This window comes from Nerophis ophidion, linkage group LG04 (genome assembly GCF_033978795.1).
Source record: "Nerophis ophidion isolate RoL-2023_Sa linkage group LG04, RoL_Noph_v1.0, whole genome shotgun sequence".
NCBI classification, from domain to species: domain Eukaryota; kingdom Metazoa; phylum Chordata; class Actinopteri; order Syngnathiformes; family Syngnathidae; genus Nerophis; species Nerophis ophidion.
The window spans coordinates 35,394,181-35,418,156 of record NC_084614.1 but is presented as its reverse complement, the minus strand read 5'-3'; the positions used below and the strand labels follow the sequence as shown (position 1 = coordinate 35,418,156).

The following is a 23,976-nucleotide window of genomic DNA, read 5'->3' as shown; positions in this document are numbered from 1 at the left end:
AACATACATTTTGGGCCGATCTTACAGGGTTCACTTTACTATGCCAATTAATGGCGGAAATACTTGTAAATCTAATTCTTGCTTGCAAACTTAATGCATAGCAATTAGAAATATAATGGTGCCTCAACTTAAGAGATGAAGGACAGTGCTAAGAAGAAATGGGTGGTATTAATTTGAAGAAATACCTCTTTAAAAATACAAATGAGCGTAAAGCTGTTTGACAAAATAAATTGAGTGTATCTCTGCTAGATAGATCAAATAAAGTACGATCTATTAGTTTAACATCTTTGGCTGACATTATACTCATTTTGCTTTAGTATGGTGCAGACGAGCAGAGATAAACTCAATTTATATTAAAATATCTAAACGGTGGACATCACATGTATCCATGAACATATGGAGAAGGTGCTGATGGTGTGTTTGACAGAGAAACAAACATCCAGATCATCAGTAGGATTTTAGAGCTTTGGTTTTACATTCTCAAGGCACTAGATGGTGTTGCCAACTCAAGGTTTTGTTTTGGTTTTTTTTGCTTCAATTGACTCTAAAAGCTTGCTGGACAAGAGAGCCTGGACCATCAGTATAATGGGGTGGAGGTTATCTCAAGTAAATTCCCAGAGGTACCCATCCCTATCTGTATGATCCATTTTCACTCCAAGTTTTGTATTAACATATCTAAACCAGACCTCAAGATATACATTTGATCTTTCCAGCTTTATTGTATTTTAATGCAACAGCATAACTCAATACAACACTTGCAGATGTCTATATTAAACCACAAAGTACAAATAATTTCACATGAACAAAAACAATTGTATTTTATGTAATGTGGAAATGTGTTTTGTATTGAATCCAGCTAAGATAGGCACCAGCACCCCCCGCGACCCCAAAAGGGACAAGCGGTAGAAAATGGATGGATGAAAGGTTAGTTTGTTTTGTTTTTTAGAAATAAACCATTTTAAGACGACACACTTGAGATTAGGGGCAAAAGCATTGAGGATGTGAATTGCCAGCAATTGAGTTTTATCCTGTGAACACTCAATGAAACTATTTTTCCTTAAAAAAGATGGATTATATTATCAAACCTCCTGTGGACAGCTGTAGATAAAATCATATGGGGCAACTTCCTGTGGACTTAGTAGCAAAGTGGTTCAGGTATGGTTGCCATCACTTGGTCCTGCTCCAAGGCGAACTCCACTGATTGCCAAGGACACTCAATTAGAGCATCATACAGTTCTTCACTGCTTTCTATGAAGCTCCTGTTGGTTTCTGCCACATCCAGTTGTGGCGAAGGGTCTGGAAAAAGTGACAGCAATGTGATTGGACTGTAATTGATCATTGTACACACCAGGGGTGTACTGATACGACTTTTTTTTACTTCCGATACGATACCAATATTGAAGCCTTGAGTGTTGGCCAGTACCAATATTATTACCCCGAAAAAATATGAGCATAAATCATACGTGTGGCATGTTAAAATAGGCTTGATAAAGCAACATTAGTCAGAGAACAACAGTAGGTCTGAAAAACACTGAGTTAAGCCATAAAAGTTCCTACTTTTATCATTTTGTATTGTTGAATGTTATTAAAAGGTTTAATCAAGTGAGTTTACTCATAGAAAATGGTACGCATATGGATGAGGTTTACAATGCAGGCCAAAGTGGCCCAAATCAGATATTTTTGAGATGTGATTTTTTCCAGTTGACTGTTTACACTGCAAATAAAATGTGAATTTAATCAGACTCCAATGTAAACGTGCACAGGCCCCAACGTGGCCCCAACGTGGCCTTGACGTCACTTGCATGCGCACTTCGATAAAATGAAAACAAAGGAAGTTGACCGGGAAGAAGACGCTACTAATATAAAATAAGATAAAAGTCGCAACATGAGTAAATTAAATTAATGTATGAATGGATGTATATAGTGTAATATATTTAGGAGGGTGGTAATATTTTTATGGCTGTTAAGTAGAGGAGACACGGACATCAGCGTGGATATACGGGAGCTTTATTTTTAAGCAAATGCGCCACAGCGTCAAATTCGGTCTTTCAACAACCGCTATTTCTTTGGAATCAAAATATATATTATTATATTACATAAAGCCTATTATTTGCGCACTATTGACAATTGGGTCGTCTTAAATAGAAACCGAAACAGGATGTTGTAATGAAATATCCATTTCCGCTGGCGACTGCATTTTTACAGCGCACAAGAATGACGTAGCTTGCCCAAAGCTGACGAAAATGTCCCATCGAGTCACATTAAGGTCGCATTATATTTAGACCAGGGATGTCAAACATCAGGCCTGCGGTGAGATGAGTTTGCTTTGTGTAAAATTGAGCTGCATTTAAAAACAAACAAAAGGCTGTTCCTAAATGAGTCCACTGGATGACGCAATAGCAATTCTGTTAGGCAAGCAAATAGTTTATACCGGGGCGAGCAGATATACCAAGCAAGCTGCAACTCCTCCCCCTCGACCCAACGTAAAACCAACAGGGGTAAAATAAACAATTAGTAACCCCACTTAAAATGATGCATGAGACACTGCACATTGACATAGTTATGGGAAGATGATTGTCTTCTGGGTAAATTTAAACAAAGTCAACAGTGTGATTTACTGCAATACCCTCTGTCTTAAGTTTTTATGTTTGGTTTGTTGAAATTGTTCACACATTGCACAGCTTTTATTTTTCGATCAATACACAGTGATGCCTGAAATGTAGAGAGTAACAACCCTTTTAAAATGTTTTTACCTCAGTTTTTATGGTTTGTTGAGTTAGCACAGGATTAACATGTGGAAATGGCAAATGAGGTAGTTGATACATAGAAGAGTTTTCATTTATGCTTTTAGGTTTTTTTTTGTTCAATCCTAAATGGGCTATGACTTAAAATGTAATTGCTTTGTAGATACGCTGAGATTAAGTCTAAATGCATTGTGTTCTTCATGGTGTTTTTGAAACTGCACCGATTTTTTCCTCAGAATTTTACACTAACTTTAAGTGTTTTGTCAAGAGGATTATTGATATGTACATTTTCTGAATGTGCTTGGTCTATTTTGGGCCAGAGTAAAACAAGGAAAACAATCTGAATTTGTCGTAGTTGTACTTTTAAGTTATTATGCCATGATTTTACCAGTCCGGCCCGCATGGAAATAGGTTATACTCTATGCGGCCCCTGAGCTAAAATGAGTTTGACATCCCCGGTTTAAACTAAAGTCATATTGGAAATAGATTCCTACCAGAATCTGATGCCAAAAAAATGTGATTTATAGCACTTTGTAACATTTAGACTGGCAAAAAAAAAATCAGCTCGTGTCATTTGAGGGACAAAAAAAATCATATTAGGTGTGCAGTGTGGACAGGGCCAAAAACACTAACCATATGACAGATTTATGCTTTTAAACTGATGAGGTGGCGACTTGACCAGGGTGTACCCCGCCTACCGCCCAAATGCAGCTGAGATAGGCTCCACCACCCCCCGCAACCTCTAAAAGGAGAAGCGGTAGGAAATGGATGGATGGAATTGTTAATCTGTGTTTTGGTTACACCAAGTGGTGACAATGATTCATAAAATTCATCCATCCATCCATTTTTCTATTGCTTGTCCCGTTCGGGGGTACTGAAGTCTATCTCAGCTGAATTCAGGCAGAATGCAGCGTACACCCTGGACAAGTCGCTACCTCGTCGCAGGGCCAACACAGATAGACAGACAACATTCACACACTAGGGTCAATTTAGTGTTGCCAATCAACCTATCTCCAGGTGCATGTCTTTGGAGGTGGGAGGAAGCCGGAGTACCCACAGGCAACCCACCCAGTCAGGGGGAGAACATGCAAACTCCACACAGAAAGCTCCAGAGCGCAGGATCGAACCCAGGACCTTTGTATTGTGAGGCAGACGCACTAACCCCCGTTTTACCGTGCTGCCAAATCAAGACGCAAAAAATTAAATGATGCAAACAAGTTTGTTACTAGATACTTTCTAAGCTTCATTTTGCCTTGGAGACTTTGCATATGTAAGTAATATGCAACAATAATTATTTGATAGTATTTCATATTGACAAATGTCATGTTTAAAACTGCAATATTGTTCAATGAAGGAGTCTTTATTACGTATGTCTAGCTTGTGCACTATTGTGTGTTTAGCTCTTTAGCTGCTGACTCCTAGTAGCCTATAGCCAACCATGTTTACATTTGCTAAATGACTTGACTGAAATACAAGAAAAGACAAACTGTGTGCTTAGCGCAGGATATTTAAATGTTAATTGGCTGTTCAGCTTTACACAAGTAAACATGTTGGAAGACTGCTTGTATCGGAGCTTAGATCGGATTATAACGATGCAAACCAATTTCATTTGATACTTGTTTTTTTGCTAGAAATTGGACCAATATCCGACATCAATATAGGAATGGTACATACAGTGTACAGTCCTGAATAAAATCTTAATACCAGAGGAAATTACTATTAAAGTACAGCTAAGTGTACAAACAGACCACTTGTGCAACTGCCCTTTTGCCCTGCATGAGAAAAGTGTCATTTCTGCTCGATCCCAATTTTTTTTTTTCAGTTAACATCATTGAGCACACCGTGTCCTGGGAAAGTGCAGTGGAAAAGTCTCACAAGCCGAATAAGTTGGAAGTACGCTGAGATATGCTGAGCTTGCAGCCGAGTGGATCGATCCATATATCGGCAGTGTCCATACAAGCGTAGTATTAAGATGTAATCAAAACTAAAGTGATTTGATCAATATATTTATTTTCACAAATTAAATTTTATTCATCTTAATAAACTCAGGGAATACATCCCTGGACATAGGAGGACCTTTAGGGCAAAAACCAAATGATTTAAGTCAGCAGCACAGTAGACGGTATTTCTTGCTTTTGTTTAGTTAGTATAGTATTGACTTTGTTTTGTTTAAATAATTGTATGTAATAAAAAAGAATAAGGAACTATTTTACATATTGTGTGTAACAAACAGGCAGAAGATCCAATTGTAGATGGAGAAGAGAGGTGGACCTGTCTTATATCCCGAGTTTTGTGTTTTTAAAAAGAGTAAGTAAGCTATTATTATTCTGAAAATTAACCAGATTTATATTGTTTACATGTTAAACTTCCTGTTCTGCTCTAAGCTTATCTGTGCGAAATTGATGCGTCTTTGCCGTAGCAGCCGGTAAAAATAAAAGCCTTGCCCATTTGCAGTTGGCACGTCCTACAGTGTGTCGTTTAACAAGTTTAGCTATTCATTGTCCTTTGGGGATGACACTAAGAAAATTACTTTACCTGCCACCATGGAGGCAGACTTGTAAGTAGCTTTGAACTTTTGAGGGACGCTGGCCACTAGCGAGAATGTTACATTGCTTTGAGGACGCGTTTGCTCACTTGTTGCTGTCAAATTTGCAGATAATCAAAATGCATTATCACGTTAGTATTAAAAACTTGTTATCGTCTCTCAAATGTATATAATCCTAGGAGCAGCCTGCTTGTTGCTCTGTGGAGCATGGAGCAGTTTAATGCAGTAGGCCTACAAAATTATCAACTGAAAAACCAATATCGGTTTTTAAGTCAAAAATCGATCCATATTTTAAACTTTTGTTCAAGATACGTTGTGAAAGTACAACCAGGCAATTAATAATAGCACTGTGCTAGCATCTACATACAAACCTTCAAGTCCATCATCCTCAGGAACCTCTGGTTCCTAAAACATAAAAACAAAGGCAATGTCATCGTTTCCACTTCCAAAATATGGAAATGGTCATCAACTAAGGTCATGAAAGCATACCTGTTGTTGGGCATACTGTGAGTAGTCATACTGTGAATAGTCGTAGCCATACGTTGCTGCAGTCTGATCGTAGCCCCAAGAAGAGTAATAGTTAGGATAAGCCTGCTGTTGGTACTGGCTGTACTGGTCATAGGTTGTAGTGTAGGAGGCAGTAGTTGGCCAGGTTTTGGTCTCAGTCTGTGGCGGCCTGTTCCTCAAACTGAGCACACAGGGAAAGTCAAAGGTAAACCTATGGCATTTTAGCATGATGTTACAAGAATATATACATATATATATATATGTATATATATATATATATATATTTGTGTGTGTGTGTGTGTGTATATATATATATTTATATATATGTGCATACGGTATTTTTTGTACTATAAGTCACAGTTTTTTTTCATAGTTTGGCCAGGGGTGCGACTTATACTCAGGAGCGACTTGTGTGTGAAATTATTAACACATTACCGTAAAATACCAAATAATATTATTTAGCTCATTCACGTAAGAGACTATACGTATAGTTTTCATGGGATTTAGCGATTAGGAGTGACAGATTGTTTGGTAAACGTATAGCATGTTCAATATGTTATCGTTATTTGAATGACTCTTACCATAATATTACGTTAACATACCAGGCACGTTCTCAGTTGGTTATTTATGCGTCATATAACGTACACTTATTCAGCCTATTGTTCACTATTATTTTTTTTAAATGTCTATTCTTGGTGTTGGGTTATATCAAATACATTTCCCCAAAAAATGCGACTTATACTCCAGTGCGACTTATATGTTTTCTTCCTTCTTTATTATGCATTTTCGGCAGGTGCGACTTATACTCCGGGAAAAAAACGGTGTGTGTGTGTGTATATATATATATATATATATATATATATATATATATATATATTTATATTAGGGCTGGGCAACGATTTAAAATTTTAATTGAAGTTAATCGCACTATTTCTCTGATTAATCGCGATTAACTGCATTGTATACGCAAAGCCCAATAATGAATTCAAAAGTAGTGTGTAGTGCACCTTTATTGGAATATTCCCCCACATGAACAAAAGCGCCAAAACATTTCTTGTGCAAACACAATTTAAATCAGTCCTTGTTAAACAGTAGCAGTTAAATAGCATATTTTATGAAAATCAACTCAAAAAATGTAAATACAAACATTTAAGCTTATTAGTACCACTGCCAGGGTATTTAAGTTATCCTGTTTGTTATGGAAAATAAATATAATCTACATACAAATCTCTGAGCCACAATCATAACATCTGAACAGGCAATTTCTGAGGTAACAGCAGAAACATTTTTTTTATCAGGGATCTTATGTTTAAAAAACCTATGTTATAGGTAGTGGGCTGTTTTAGGGAATTTTTGATCAAATTATCCGTAGTAGCAATATTAATAATGTTGTGTTTATTCTGCGTAGTGCACTTAAAATAATTATGACCATATCTAGGAATTGATTTGATGGGAATTTTCCGATTGTTTGATGTTATGAGCCAGGGAATAAAAGAACTACCCTACCCAGCATGCAACAGGAGTGACGAGCATGCGCGGTAGCCCGGTATAGGTTGTGTCGCCATGACGGCATCTTGTATGTTGTGATATGCACGCTCTGAAAGCAAACGTTAAGAACTCAGCCAACACTCCTCGTCTGCATTATTCATAAATAGACAACACATATACTCCGCTGCTTCACAGGCCGCTGGATGTAGCCGGCAAAGTATTCCCATGCTAGCTAGCCGGTCTAGCAAGCACGCGTCATTCAGTCCAAAACGGCCCGATCTATCCACATTCAGAATTGTCTGGCGGTCGTAAGTGATCCCGGAGTGACCACGCTGTAAGCCAGCCATGAAATTTGCAGAATTGTCTGGTATTTTTGCCAAATGTTGCATCTTTACCAAGAGCCCCTCGACGCCGGGCGACGCCATCTTGTTAAGAAAAGGCGTTAACAAAATAAAAGCATGTAAACAACATACGCAAATGTGCGATAAAATAATTGTCGGCGTTAATAGATTGATGAGTTAACTCATAATTAACGCATTAATTTACCCACCCCTAATATATATATATATATATATATATATATACTCCGTATTTCCATGAATTGCCGCCGGGCATATAGTATGCGCCTGCCATGAATTACTGCCGGGTCAAAATGGCTTCGCAAAATAATTAGCGCATGCTTGGTATTACCGCCAGGTGAAACTCGTGACGTCACGAGTGACACGTCCCCCTGTCATCATTTTCAAAATGGAGGAGGCTGATTTCAATACCAATAATTTGAAATCGCATAAAGGGAAGAAGATTAAGAGCTATTTAGCAGGATTTAAGGTCCAAGCTGTTGAATACCGGTATGCTAAAAAGAACAGTAAAGAACAATATACTGATAATGTACCGGTACCTGTGGAGAAAATCAAAGAATGGACTGGCTGTAGCTTCCAAACCCTGCTACGAACAGCAGAGGATCATGAGCGCTGGAGATCCCTGACTGCCCTAGCATCCACCATGACACTCCTACGGCCTCCTAGGCCATGGGATGAGTGAGTGAGTGAGTGAACTGTGGAGAGGTGGAGCCGACGGTCTGACAGATAGGCAGGGCATGCTGGAGCCCGGCCCAAGATGGCGGCGAGGAGACGGCGAGCGAGCGGAGAGGAGGAGTGGAAGAGCGACCTGGACTGAGGTTTTATTGAAAAATAAAGTCAAACTGCTCAAGCCATGTCCTTCTTTGGTGGTCTGGGAACCCGCAAGACGACGGCTTGAGACCGCCACAATACCGTAGCTGCGTGTGTCAAATATGAGTCATTAAATGACTCCCGCCTCCTGGTGGTAGATGGCGCTAGTGATCCTTCTTGCGACTACTCGGCTGCAGAAGAAGTGACAATGAGTGACGTGATATGTGCTGGGACGGATATGACGGACCTTTTAGGACTAAACACTCGTATGCTGGCTATGTAAACAACCGGGCTGAAATAAAGCATGTTCCAGTCCTAAATACCCAGTGTATTATTTATACAATAACACTACTTCCTGGTGGCAGCGGTGGGATAAAAAGATCACCCACGGAGCAGAACGAGAGGGGGAATTGTCGAGGATAATTCTGTCATCGCCCGTGAGGAGCCGAGCTAACTGATAGCAGCGGTCAGCACGTCGGGAGCAACCCAAACGAGACCGCGCTATGACTACACACCGACCGACCATGAACTGGACCAGCAAGAGTGAGCAGCTTGTGTTTATTAAAATAAAACAGTTTTCTAAACTGGAATTTCAATCGAAGCAGGAGGTAATAAAAGGAAGATCTCCATCGAGACAGAGACTTTTAAAACTGAAGAAAGATAAGGAAGACTTCTATAAACAAGTTATTGATTCTTTTGATCAGAAGGAGCTGGCATGGACTATATTTATAAGGTAAGACCATAATAAAGATTTTTTTATTAAATGTGCTTTCATTGATGGTATCCTTACATCACATTCAAATTTTTACTGCATGCCTTTGATAAGCGCCGGAGTGAGAAGAGGTTTTAAATTAATTAGCGCCCCGGCGGCAATTCAAGGAAATGTATATATATATATATATATATATATATATATATATATATATATATATATATATATATATATATATATATATATATATATGCTGAGAAATAAATTTTATTATTGTACAAATTATGTTAAGATCAACTTATTCAGAGCCTATTGCACTCCTTTGTATACTGCCGCCCTGTGGGTAAAGTATAAGCAAAAAAGCTTACAGAAGCTGAAGGTTGCTTATAATGATTGTATGAGGCTTTTCCTGGGAATTCCAAGAAGCACCAGTGCCAACAAGATGTTTGTTAGTGTTGGGGTGCCCAGTTTCTCAGCGTTGCTACGCAATCTTATGTATAAGTTTATGTGTAGGGCATCTGAGTCTGAAGTTTGTAATATTTTGTATTGTGTTTTATATGTTTAATAGATCTTAAGGTCTGCAATAAAGACTGATGATATATATATATATATATATATATATATATATATATATATATATACACACACACGCACATATATATATATATATATATATATATATATATACACACACACACACACTTTTCAGAGGTGATATAGTGATTCATTAGTATCGCGGTACAATACTAATACCTGTACTACAAAATTTGTATTACCGGAAAGTTACTCACTTGTTAGCAGCCAAGCTTAGTCGCAGAGGTTTACTACCCAGGCCCAAAGCTCCCTGGCAATCGTCCAATGCTTTCTTCTGCAGACGCTCATCTGGGAACTGAACAAAGCCGCAGCCCCTACAGAAAGTTACACATACATACATTATTATATATATATATACACATATATACAGCGCTTTGTGTGTCTTTTTACGCATTGAAATCAGAAAGGATGCACAATTCCATCACCCGGACGCAGACATATATATATATTTTACTGCCAGTTAGCTTGTTTTTTATTTTTTTAATATACATTTGATCGATTATCGCTTTCCGCCTTTGTTTTGTTTTGTTAATTTTTGCCGGATCAAATTTCCGTCCCCATTTATTGCGTTTTTATTGGTCGTAAATTTTGATTCACCGAAAGCTTTATCTATGACAAATACTGCCTCGGTTTGCACTCTGACAACTTAACCACGAGGGGCTGTCAAAAGAATGACTTCCTGGTAAACACTAAGGTGAGTGTAAAGTCAACCATTTTAACTTCATCCTATGCCATGTGTCCAGTAAATGAGTAGTTTTAGTCTTTGAGAGTCCATGGAAACTTCACTTTTATCCCCCGCTGAAGCGAGATCGTTTGAGGAGGGATATAGCTCGGTTGGTAGAGCGGCCGTGCCAGCAACTTGAGGGTTGCAGGTTCGATCCCCGCTTACACCATCCTGGTCACTGCCGTTGTGTCCTTGGGCAAGACACTTTACCCACCTGCTCCCAGTGCCACCCACACTGGTTTAAATGTAACTTAGATATTGGGTTTCACTATGTAAAGCGCTTTGAGTCACTAGAGAAAAAACGCTATATAAATATAATTCACTTCACTTCACACTTCACAGGCTAGCTGTTAGCTTTAAGCTAACAAGCACCCGACCAGACCTCCTGGTGTTCCTGGGATTAAAGGCCTCGCCTTTTCTCCTCCAAAAATATTGCTGGGTATTGTGGCCAAACAGCTGAAGTTTTGTTTCATCTGACATCACATGGACAAAGATAAGACCTTCTGGAGGAAAGTTCTGTGGTCAGATGAAACAAAAATTGAGCTGTTAGGCCACAATAGTATTGTACCCTGGGCCTGTTTTGCCGAAAGATTCAAGCAGAAGCTTGCCAGAAGCTTGTGGATGGCTACCAAAAGCGCCTTATTGCAGTGAAACTTGCAAAGGGCCCTGTAACCAAATATTAACGTTGCTGTATGTATACTTTAGACCCAGCAGATTTGGTCACATTTTCAGTAGACCCATAATAAATTCATAAAATAACCTAATTTCATTTATGTTTTTTGTGACCAACAAGTATGTGCTCCAATATCTCTATCACAAAAAAATAAGAGTTGTAGAAAGTATTGGAAACTCAAGACAGCCATGACATTATGTTCTTTACGAGTGTAGGTAAACTTTCAATCGCGACTGTGTGTGTATGTATGTATGTGTGTGTATATCCATCCATCCATTTTCTACCGCTTATTCCCTTTTGGGGTAGCGGGGGTATATATATATATATATATATATATATATATATATATATATATATATATATATATATATATATATATATATATATATATATATATATATATATTAGGGCTGCAACAACTAATGGATTAAAATCGATTATAAAAATAGTTGGCGATTAATTTAGTCATCGATTCGTTGGATGTATGCAGTGCGCATGCGCTGAGGCTTTTTTTTTCCCCCTTTCGTTCTTTCCTAAACCTTTATTTATGAACTGCAACATTTACAAAAAGCTGAGAAACAATAATCAAAATAAGTACAAAAAAGTACGTAACAGCGCCAGGGCGGCGCTCAGGCTAGTCTCATGAGGTGGCAGTAAGCCAGCCAATGATGTGTCATGTGCAACTCACGTGACCACACCGTACTCTTTGTCTGGAAACATTCGAAAAATGGTGGAGAAAAGCAGGAGCGATAGTGTAAGTGCAAAAAAGAAAAGACCTAAGTACGACCTAAGTCGACAAAAGTGTGGGAATTCTTCACCCTCCATCCATCCATCATCTTCCGCTTATCCGAGGTCGGGTCGCGGGGGCAGCAGCCTAAGCAGGGAAGCCCAGACTTCCCTATCTCCAGCCACTTCGTCTAGCTCTTCCCGGGGGATCCCGAGGCGTTCCCAGGCCAGCCGGGAGACATAGTCTTCCCAACGTGTCCTGGGTCTTCCCCGTGGCCTCCTACCAGCTGGACGTGCCCTAAACACATCCCTAGGGAGAAGTTCGGGTGGCATCCTGACCAGATGCCCGAACCACCTCATCTGGCTCCTCTCAATGTGGAGGAGCAGCGGCTTTACGTTGAGCTCCTCCCGGATGGCAGAGCTTCTCACCCTATCTCTAAGGGAGAGCCCCGCCACCCGGCGGAGGAAACTCATTTCGGCCGCTTGTACCCGTGATCTTATCCTTTCGGTCATGACCCAAAGCTCATGACCATAGGTGAGGATGGGAACGTAGATCGACCGGTAAATTGAGAGCTTTGCCTTCCGGCTCAGCTCCTTCTTCACCACAACGGATCGATACAACGTCCGCATTACTGAAGACGCCGCACCGATCCGCCTGTCGATCTCACGATCCACTCTACCCCCACTCGTGAACAAGACTCCTAGGTACTTGAACTCCTCCACTTGGGGCAGGGTCTCCTCCCCAACCCGGAGATGGCACTCCACCCTTTTACGGGCGAGAACCATGGACTCGGACTTGGAGGTGCTGATTCTCATTCCGGTCGCTTCACACTCGGCTACGAACCGATCCAGTGAGAGCTGAAGATCCCGGCCAGATGAAGCCATCAGGACTACATCATCTGCAAAAAGCAGAGACCTAATCCCGTGGCCACCAAACCGGAATCCCTCAACGCCTTGGCTGCGCCTAGAAATTCTGTCCATAAAAGTTATGAACAGAATCGGTGACAAAGGACAGCCTTGGCGGAGTCCAACCTTCACTGGAAACGTGTCCGACTTACTGCCAGCAATGCGGACCAAGCTCTGACACTGATCATACAGGGAGCGGACTGCCAGAATAAGACATTCCGATACCCCATACTCTCTGAGCACTCCCCACAGGACTTCCCGAGGGACACGGTCGAATGCCTTCTCCAAGTCCACAAAGCACATGTAGACTGGTTGGGCAAACTCCCATGCACCCTCAAGAACCCTGCCGAGAGTATAGAGCTGGTCCACAGTTCCACGACCAGGACGAAAACCACACTGTTCCTCCTGAATCCGAGGTTCGACTATCCGGCGAAGCCTCCTCTCCAGTACACCTGAATAAACCTTACCGGGAAGGCTGAGGAGTGTGATCCCACGATAGTTGGAACACACCCTCCGGTCCCCCTTCTTAAAGAGAGGGACCACCACCCCGGTCTGCCAATCCAGAGGTACCGCCCCCGATGTCCACGCGATGCTGCAGAGTCTTGTCAACCAAGACAGCCCCACAGCATCCAGAGCCTTAAGGAACTCCGGGCGGATCTCGTCCACCCCCGGGGCCTTGCCGCCGAGGAGCTTTTTAACTACCTCAGCGACCTCAGCCCCAGAAATAGGAGAGTCCACTACAGATTCCCCAGGCACCGCTTCCTCAAAGAAAGACGTGTTGGTGGGATTGAGGAGGTCTTCGAAGTATTCCCTCCACCGATCCACAACATCCGCAGTCGAAGTCAGCAGAACACCATCCGCACCATACACGGTGTTGATAGTGCACTGCTTCCCCTTCCTGAGGCGCCGTATGGTGGTCCAGAATCGCTTCGAAGCCGTCCGGAAGTCGTTTTCCATGGCTTCCCCGAACTCTTCCCATGTCCTAGTTTTTGCCTCCGCGACCGCTAAAGCTGCACACCGCTTGGCCCGTCGGTACCCGTCCACTGCCTCCGGAGTCCTATGAGCCAAAAGAACCCGATAGGACTCCTTCTTCAGCTTGACGGCATCCCTCACTGCTGGTGTCCACCAACGGGTTCTGGGATTACCGCCACGACAGGCACCAACAACCTTGCGGCCACAGCTCCAATCAGCCGCCTCGACAATAGAGGTTCGGAACATGGTCCACTCGGACTCAATGTCCCGCACCTCCCTCGTGACATGTTCAAAGTTCTCCCGGAGGTGTGAATTGAAACTCTCTCTGACAGGAGACTCTGCCAGACGTTCCCAGCAGACCCTCACAATGCGTTTGGGCCTGCCAGGTCTGTCCGGCATCCTCCCCCACCATCGCAGCCAACTCACCACCAGGTGGTGATCGGTAGAAAGCTCCGCCCCTCTCTTCACCCGAGTGTCCAAAACATAAGGCCGCAAATCCGATGACACAACTACAAAGTCGATCATGGAACTGCGGCCTAGGGTGTCCTGGTGCCAAGTGCACATATGGACACCCTTATGTTTGAACATGGTGTTTGTTATCGACAAACTGTGACGAGCACAAAAGTCCAATAACAAAACACCACTCGGGTTTAGATCCGGGCGACCATTCTTCCCAATCACGCCTCTCCAGGTTTCACTGTCGTTGCCAACATGAGCGTTGAAGTCTCCCAGTAGGACAAGGGAATCACCCGGAGGAGCACTTTCCAGTACTCCCTCGAGTGTACCCAAAAAGGGTGGGTATTCTGAACTGCTGTTTGGTGCGTAAGCACAAACAACAGTCAGGACCCGTCCCCCCACCCGAAGGCGAAGGGAAGCTACCCTCTCGTCCACTGGGTTGAACTCAAACGTACAGGCTTTGAGCCGGGGGGCAACCAGAATTGCCACCCCAGCCCGTCGCCTCTCACTGCCGGCAACGCCAGAGTGGAAGAGGGTCCAGTCCCTCTCGAGAGAACTGGTTCCAGAGCCCTTGCTGTGCGTCGAGGTGAGTCCGACTATATCCAGCCGGAACTTCTCTACCTCGCGCACTAGCTCAGGCTCCTTCCCCCCCAGTGAGGTGACATTCCACGTCCCAAGAGCTAGCTTCTGTAGCCGAGGATCGGACCGCCAAGTGCCCTGCCTTCGGCTGCCGCCCAGCTCACAATGCACCCGACCTCTATGGCCCCTCCTATGAGTGGTGAGCCCATTTGAGGGATGACCCACGTTGCCTCTTCGGGCTGTGCCCGGCCGGGCCCCATGGGAACAGGCCCGACCACCAGGCGCTCGCCATCGTGCCCCAACTCCGGGCCTGGCTCCAGAGCGGGGCCCCGGTGACCCACGTCCGGGCGAGGGAAATCTGGGTTCATTTCGTTGTAATTCCATAGAAGTCTTTGAGCTGCTCTTTGTCTGATCACTCACCTAGGACCTGTTTGTCTTGGGAGACCCTACCAGGGGGCATGAAAACCCCCAGACAACATAGCTCCTAGGATCATTGGGACACGCAAACTCCTCTACCACGGTAAGGTAGCAGCTCAGAGAGGAGAAATTCTTCACCCTAAACACTGCAAAGAAGACGGTTTCCTGAAAAACGTGCAGCATCGACCTTGCGTGGCACGGAAGTACGACATCGCTTCAAAAGCACCATAAGAGGAAGCATGTTGGAGCCATGGATGAAGAGAAGAACTCACGGTACGTAACTTTTTAAGTCCATAGTCTGAGTATATTGATCCGTTGTGTCCGTCTTTGTGTCTTTTTAATATGTTGAGGAGATTTTTTTAAAGGGGACATTATCACCAAACCTATGCAAGCGTCAATATATACCTTGATTTTGCATAAAAAAGACCAAGTATTATTTTAACCGATTTCCGAACTCTAAATGGGTGAATTTTGGCAAATTAAACGCCTTTCTGTTTATCGGTCTTTTAGCGATGACGTCAGAACGTGATGTCACCGAGGTAACACACCCGCCATTTTCATTTTCACATTACAAACACTGGGTCTCAACTCTGTTATTTTCCGTTTTTTCGACAATTTTTTGGAACCTTGGAGACATCATGCCTTGTCGGTGTGTTGTCGGAGGGTGTAACAACACTAACAGGGAGGGATTCAAGTTGCACCACTGGCAAGAAATCTTCCGCCATACCCCCATTGAATGTACCAAAGTGTCTTCACATTTGACCGGCGATGCTAAGACAGACATGGCACAGAGATGTATGGATAACCTGCAGATGCATTTGCAACGATTAAGTCAACGAAATCACAAAGGTGAGTTTTGTTGATGTTGTTGACTTATGTGCTAATCAGACATATTTGGTCACGGCATGACTGCCAGCTAATCGATGCTAACATGCTATGCTAATCGATGATAACATGCTATTTACGCTAGCTGTATGTACATTTGAAACTAGATACCCACATTTAATGCGAAACAAACACTTACCAATCAACGGATTTAAGATGCGAAAGTCCTGATCGTTTGGTCTGCACATTTTACCGGCGATGCTAATAAGGCAGCCATGCTATGGGCCACTTCATTAGGTACACCCACGCTATGGCCGAATAGCGACAATAGCTATTCGCTCAATAGCTTCAATTTCTTCTTCAATTTCGTTTTCGCTATCTGCCTCCATACTCCGACCATCTGTTTCAATACATGCGTAATCTGTTGAATCGCTTAAGCCGCTGAAATCCGAGTCTGAATCCGAGCTAATGTCGCTATATCTTGCTGTGGTAACCGCCATGTTGTTTGTATTGGCAGCCCTGTATGACGTCACAGGGAAATGGATAGTGGTTTCGAAGATAGCGAAAATAAGGCCCTTTAAAGCTTTATTTAGGGATATTCCGGGACCGGTAAAATTTTGAAAAAAACTTCAAAAAATACAACAAGCCACTGGGAACTGATTTTTATTGTTTTTAACCCTTTTGAAATTGTGATAATGTTCCCCTTTAAGGCAAAAAACGGACAGAAATATCTCAGGTTGGTTTCATAATGGATCAATGTAACCGGTCCCGATAAAGCTATATAATATTTGAGTGACGCTTTAGTAAAATAAACGTTATGAAGGTGCTGGAATATTTCATGCTATTATTCACAGGCAGCCTAAAATGAATGCTTTATTATTCAGAACAGAAACGTGTACAATATCTGATTCAGTTCTGATCTGGTGAGTTACATTTCTGTCTTATTATTGTTGTATGCTGCATCCCCAATGTCCATTTATTTCATTTAGCTTTTTTTTTAATGTGGTGGTGTAATTAGATAGATAGATAGATAGATAGATAGATAGATAGATAGATAGTACTTTTATTGATTCCCTCAGGGAGTTTCCTAAGGAACATTTAAATTCCAGCAGCAGTTTACAGAATTTAGATCGAATTTAAAAAGTAAATAACGGGGGTTTAAATGGAAAAAAAAGAGAAAATATTACAATAAGAATAAAAATGAAAAAGCAACATAAGAATAAAAATATAACAGTAAAAATAACAATATAACAAGAAAAACTAGGCAGTAGTGACCATGATATGAAAAAATGTGCCTTTAACATCAGAAATGATTTAATAAATCAACTAAGTATGTATTGAGTTACATGTAAAGGTTGCTACTATGTACGTTCATTATATGGTTTCTCTCATTTCAGAAAGAAACAAGCCAGCATTAGAGACTTGGTCCAAAGGAAGGTGTGCACACCACAGCAAGCGGGTGCATTGACTGATAAGTGTCCTAAATATGTTGGTAACTGACATGAGGCCACTATCAATGGTGGAGGATGACGGTTTCAGAAAAATGATTTACGTCCTCAACCCATTTTACGAAAATGATGGAGGGGAGGTATGAGCAGACATTTTGAGCTGTGTAAACTGACATTAAAGCCACCCAGAGCAAAATTGTTCTGACCACTGATGTGTGGACAAGTGTAGCCTACCTTGGTAATACATGCCACTACATCGGAGAGGAATGGAACATGAAGTCAATCTGTCTTACGACCATGCCACTAGAGGAAAGACATTCAGCATCCAACATTGAAGAATGGTTGGAATAGGTAGTAGGCAGGTTTGAAATTTCCCTAAGCAAAATTATTGCTAGTGTGCATGACAATGGTGCACTTTATAAAAAAAAAAAAACTTTTTCTAACACTTGCCTTGTTACTGTTATGTTTGGCAAATCGAAAGGACATGGTGCCAGTATGCGTTTTTTTTAAATAAAGTATTGGAAAGGATAGAAATGTAGTTTGTCTTTTTTATCCGATTATTAATCGAAGTAATAATCAACAGATTAATCGATTATCAAATTAATCGTTAGTTGCAGCCCCAATATATATATATATATATATATATATATATATATATATATATATATATATATATATATTTTCATACACACATATATATGTCCGTCTATATAGCAATCTCCGGGTTGGGGAGGAGATCTTGCCCCAAGTGGAGGAGTTCAAGTAACTCGGAGTATTGTTCACGAGTGAGGGAAGAGTGTATCGTGAGACCGACAGGCGGATCGATGTGGCGTATTCAGTAATGCGGACGCTGTATCGATCTGTTGTGGTGAAGAAGGAGCTGAGCCGGAAGGCAAAGCTCTCAATTTACCGGTCGATCTACGTTGCCATCCTCACCTATGGTCATGAGCTTTGGGTCATGACCGAAAGGACAAGATCACGGGTACATGCGGCCGAAATAAGTTTCCTCCGCCGGGTGGCGGGGCTCTCCCTTAGAGATAGGGTGAGAAGCTCTGCCAGCCGGGAGGAGCTCAAAGTATAGCCACTGCTCCTTCACATCGAGAGGAGCCAGATGAGGTGGTTCGGGCATCTGGTCAAGATGCCACCCGAAACGCCTCCCTAGGGAGGCGTTTCGGGCACGTCCGACCGGTAGGAGGCCACGGGGAAAACCCAGGACACGTTGGGAAGACGATCTCTCCCGGCTGGCCTGGGAACTCCTCGGGATCCCCCTGGAGGAGCTGGACGGAATGGCTGGGGAGAGGGAAGTCTGGGCTTCCCTGCTTAGGCTGCTGCCCCCGCAACCCGGCCACCGGATAAGCGAAAGAAGAGGGATGGATGGATGTATACGCGCACGCACACACACACGCACACCAGTAGTTCAAATAGAGATAGGACAGAGCTTTCAGAGAGTCCTGAAAGAAGTGGTTCAGGTCAACAGCCATACAGTTCACACTGAGGGTGGCCGTATAAAGAACTTTAACACTGTTACATATATGCGCCACACTGTGAACCCACACCAAACAAGAATGACAAACATTTCGGGAGAACATCCGCACCGTAACACAACAGAACAAATACCCAGAACCCCTTGGAGCACTAACTCTTTCGGGACGCTACTACAATATACACCCCCCCAACCTCCTTATGCTCTCATGTCTCTCGCATGTCCCAAATTCCAAGCAGCTGTTTTGAGGCATGTTAAAAAATAAGAAACTTTGTGACTTCAATAATAAATATGGCAGTGCCATGTTGGCATTTTTTTCCATGACTTGAGTTGATTTATTTTGGAAAACCATGTTACATTGTTTAATGCAACCAGCGGGGCATCACAAGAAATTTGGCATAATAATGTGTTAATTCCACGGTTGATATCGGAATCGGTAATTAAAAGCCATTAATTAACATCTCTACTGATTTGATGTAATTATGTAATTGTATTTATTTTGAAAAAAAAAGTATAATAAGTTATTATCCATATAGTAAATGTGTGTAAGAATGAGCTAAAAACAAACAAAAAAAACACTTACTTCGAGTTTCCCATACTGTCCAAAACCACTTTTCCTCCACGACAAGAAGGGTAGCGATTGTAGAAGAACTCGTACAGCATTCCATCATCCACCTCTGGAGTCAGATCTCCCACAAACAAAGAATACATCTGACTACATAAGGAGAAAGGGATTGGTTAAGACGACATCTGGAGTGCCACATTTTGTTGTGTTACAGCTATATTCATCCATCCATTTTTCTACCGCTTGTCCCTATCGGGGTTGCAGGGGGTGCTGAAGCCTTTCCCAGCTGCATTCGAGTGGAAGGCGGTGAACACCCTGGACAAGTCGACACCTCATCGCAGGGCCAACACAGACAACATTCACACACACATTAACACTCTAGGCCAATTTAGTGTTGCCAATCAACCGATCCTCAGGTGCATGTCTTTGGAGGTGGGAGGAAGCCGGAGTAACCGGAGGGAACCCACGCAGTCACGGGGAGAACATGCAAACTCCACATAGAGGTATTTTTGAAAAAAGATTTTAAAATATCAAATGTACATACAAAATTAGCTTTCCCCAAACTGAACTGGACTTTATGCTGTGAGGATAAACAATTGAGTTTTTAATGTTCTTACTTAGAGGGGAACTGTACTTTTTAAAATTTTATTTAGCCTATTATTTACAATCCCTATGTGAGACAAGAACACATAACGTCTCTCTTCTTTGTAGATTTTAGAATGTAAAAAACAGCTCATCAAGATGACTAACAATGCAGCTAATGGGATTAATCTATTCCGTCTATACAGCCCTCTAAAAATGTTTTGTGAAAACCGCCAAAAATGCTCCATTTACATGTTGTTACCTGCATGTTAACCAAGTATTACCAACATTGTTATTATAAGAGCTAATGTATAGGAACTATCTTTAGTAACATGGCGCATTGGTCAGAGCGGTAACTAGCATATGCAGCTATTGACATACTGAGCTGACGAGCTGCTGCATCGCCTCTGAGTTGGTAAAAGTTTGTGCTAAATAATAAATCATGCCTCTTACTAGTATAGTTGAAGTGGCCATAAACCGAGAAATTGGTCAACTTTGAAATTTACGTTAGACCTGAATACATGGCAAGGAAGACACAGCAAGAAGCTTGTTTGCTCACAGCATTTTTAACTGTGTAATGAGGATTATTATGAATTCATCGTTTAAATGGGAAACAGAAGCCTTATACTGGAAGATAAAAACATCCCATTAGCTAGCATCCTATTGAGAGCGAATTTTGTACCGTAATTCAGTGGTCCCCAACCACCGGGCCGCGGCCCGATTGGTACCGGGCCGCAGAAGATTTTTTTATTAAAAAAAATAAATAAATAAAAAATTTTTTTTATTAAATCAACATAAAAAACACAATATACACTTACAAATAGTGCACCAACCACAAAAAACTCCTTTTTTCATGACAAAGAAGAAAGAAAGAAAAAAGAAAAAAAAAGGACACCCCCCCAGGCCGCGGGACAAATTATTAAGCGTTGACCGGTCCACGGATACAAAAAGGTTGGGGACCACTGCCGTAATTGATAGTTTTATTAGAGCCCGAGCAGCAAAGGTCGTGAAAGACGTATTGTAATTGCTCCATGCATTATTTTTGTCCCACATTGATCCCATTTTTGAGGCCTTTAACATGCACAAAAACTCAAAGTTTGCGAGCGTGTATGGTCTGGAGATTTGTTTATATTTTGACCATACGTCCTCTTTTCACTGGACATGTCCTCTTTTGCGGGGCTGTCAGGGCAGAGTTTCTTAAATGCCTCAAATGTCCCGCATTTTGAGTTATGGTTGCGTGTAATAACAATGTACGTTCAGGATGAAGAAGGGGTTAAAAACTAAACAAATTGTGCACGCAGCAGCATTTGTGAGGGAGGGGCAGAGAGCAAGAGAGTTATGATAAACGCATGCGTCACCAGGCTCTGCTTTTTACCCATTGATTTATCAGATTTAATTTTTCATTATCTATAGCAGGGGTGTCAGAAGTGTGCCCCGTAGGCCATTTGCGGCCCACAGCTAATGTTTTAAAGGCCAAAGGCACATTCTAAAAATACTATTAAAATAAACAAAAACATAACAAAAGTGAAATAAAAAAGCTTGAAAGTTAAATGTAATTTAGAAGAAGTTGCAATGTTGAATAAAACAAAGCTTTTTTTTTCTTTCAAACTGTCATTGCTCAGAAACATAATAGTGAATCAAAATCAATGTTATAATGAATTATTGACCTATCCAAGGTTCCGATTACTTCACATCAAATATTCCACTAAGAAAAATATTTTTGGGGGAAGATTTTGCAAATTCGGTAAATAACCCCAAAAATTTATATTTTGTCGTTTTCTTACTGTACCGAAAATGAACCAAAGTATGTACCGAACCGAAATTTTTGTGTACCGTTACACCCCTAACACACACACACACACACACACACACACACACACACACACACATATATATATACAAATATCCACAATATATATATATATATATATATATATATATATATATATATATATATATATATATATATATATATATATATATATATGCAAACCCTGTTTCCATATGAGTTGGGAAATTGTGTTGGCTGTAAATATAAACGGAATACAATGATTTGCAAATCATTTTCAACCCATATTCAGTTGAATATGCTACAAAGACAACATATTTGATGTTCAAACTGGTAAATATTTTTTTGTGTGCAAATAATCATTAACTTTACAATTTGATGCCAGCAACAAATGACAAAGAAGTTGGGAAAGGTGGCAATAAATACTGATAAAGTTGAGGAATGCTCATCAAACACTTACATTGAACATCCCACAGGTGTGCAGGCTAATTGGGAACAGTTGGGTGCCATGATTGGGTATAAAAGCAGATTCCATGAAATGCTAAGTAATTAACAAACAAGGATGGGGTGAAAGTCACCACTTTGTAAGCAAATTGTTGAACAGTTTTAGAAAAACACTTCTCAACGAGCTATTGCAAGAAATTTTACCATCTACGGTCCGTAAAATCATCAAAAAGTTCAGAGAATCTGGAGAAATCACTGCACGTAAGCGATATTACGTACTTTTGATCCCTCGGGCGGTACTGCATCAGAAACCGACATCGGTGTGTAAAGGATATCACCACATGGGCTAAGGAACACTTCATAAAACCACTTTCAGTAACTGCATCTGTAAGTGCAAGTTAAAGCTCTACTATGAGAAGCAAAACCCATTTATCAACAATATCCTGAAACGCCGCCAGCTTGGCTGGGCCCGAGCTCACCTAAGATGGACTGATGCAAAGTGGAAAGGTATTCTGTGGTCTGACGAGTCCACATTTCAAATTATATTTGGAAACTGTGGACGTGGTGTCCTCTAGAACAAAGAGGAAAATAACCATTGGGATTGTTATAAGCGCAAAGTTCAAAATCCAGCATCTGTGATGGTATGGGGGTGCATAAGTGCCCAAGGCATGGGTAACTTACACATCTGTGAAGGCACCATTAATGCTGAAAGGTCCATACAGATTTTGGACCAACATATGTTGTCCTCCAAGCAACGTTATCATGGACGCCCCTGCTTATTTCTGCAAGACAAGTGTTACAACAGCGTGGCTTCGTAAAAAAAAAGAGTGTTGGTACTTTCCTGATCCGCCTGGAGTCCAGAACTGTCTCCCATCGAAAATGTGTGCCACATTATGAAGCATAAAATACGATAGCGGAGACCCCGCACTGTTGAACGACTATAGCTCTACATAAAACAAGAATGGGAAAGAATTCCACTTTCAAAGCTTCACTAATTAGTTTCCTCAGTTCCCAAACGTTTATTGAGTGTTGTTAAAAGAAAAGGTAATGTAACACAGTGCTGAACATGTCCTTTCCCAATTACTTTGAAACGTGTTGCAGCCATGATATTTAGAGTTAATTATTATTTGCAAAAAAAAAATAAAGTTTATGAGTTTGAACATCAAATATCTTGTCTTTGTAGTGCATTCAATTGAATATGGGTTAAAAAGGATGTGCAAATCATTGTATTCCGTTTATATTTACATCTAACACAATTTCCCAACTCATATGTAAACGGGATTTGTATATAAATATAAATATTAGGGCTGCAACAACTAATCGATTAAAATCGATTATAAACATTGTTGGCGATTAATTTAATCATCGATTCGTTGGATGTATGCAATGCGCATGCGCAGAGTTTTTTATTTTTTAATATTTGTTCCCCCCCTAAACTTTTATTTATAAACTGCAACATTTACAAAAAGCTGAAAAACAATAATCAAAATAAGTACAAAAACAGTACAAAACAGCGCCAGGGCAGCGCTGAGGCTTCGTCTCATGAGGTAGCAGTAAGCCAGCCAATGATGTGTCATGTGCAGCTCACGTGACCACGCCGTATCCTTTGTCTGGAAACATTCGAAAAA

At 41.3% G+C, this 23,976-nt stretch overlaps 1 protein-coding gene across 4 annotated transcripts in view; it reads right to left on the bottom strand.

The window, feature by feature from the left end:
• Window positions 1-695: 695 nt before the first annotated feature.
• The window catches only part of LOC133551331 (tRNA selenocysteine 1-associated protein 1-like), a 39,759-nt gene continuing 16,478 nt past the window's right edge, over window positions 696-23,976 (bottom strand). For 3 of the 4 annotated variants that reach the window (XM_061897929.1, XM_061897930.1, XM_061897928.1), the window contains exons 5-9: window positions 19,552-19,683; window positions 9,957-10,073; window positions 5,779-5,977; window positions 5,661-5,694; window positions 696-1,296 (exon numbers count right to left, since the gene is read on the bottom strand). In XM_061897929.1, the coding sequence (XP_061753913.1) occupies window positions 1,136-1,296; window positions 5,661-5,694; window positions 5,779-5,977; window positions 9,957-10,073; window positions 19,552-19,683 (643 nt within the window). In that variant the 3' untranslated portion in view covers window positions 696-1,135. The remainder of the gene's footprint in view (window positions 1,297-5,660; window positions 5,695-5,778; window positions 5,978-9,956; window positions 10,074-19,551; window positions 19,684-23,976) is intronic. The other variant, XM_061897931.1, reaches the window with a different exon arrangement.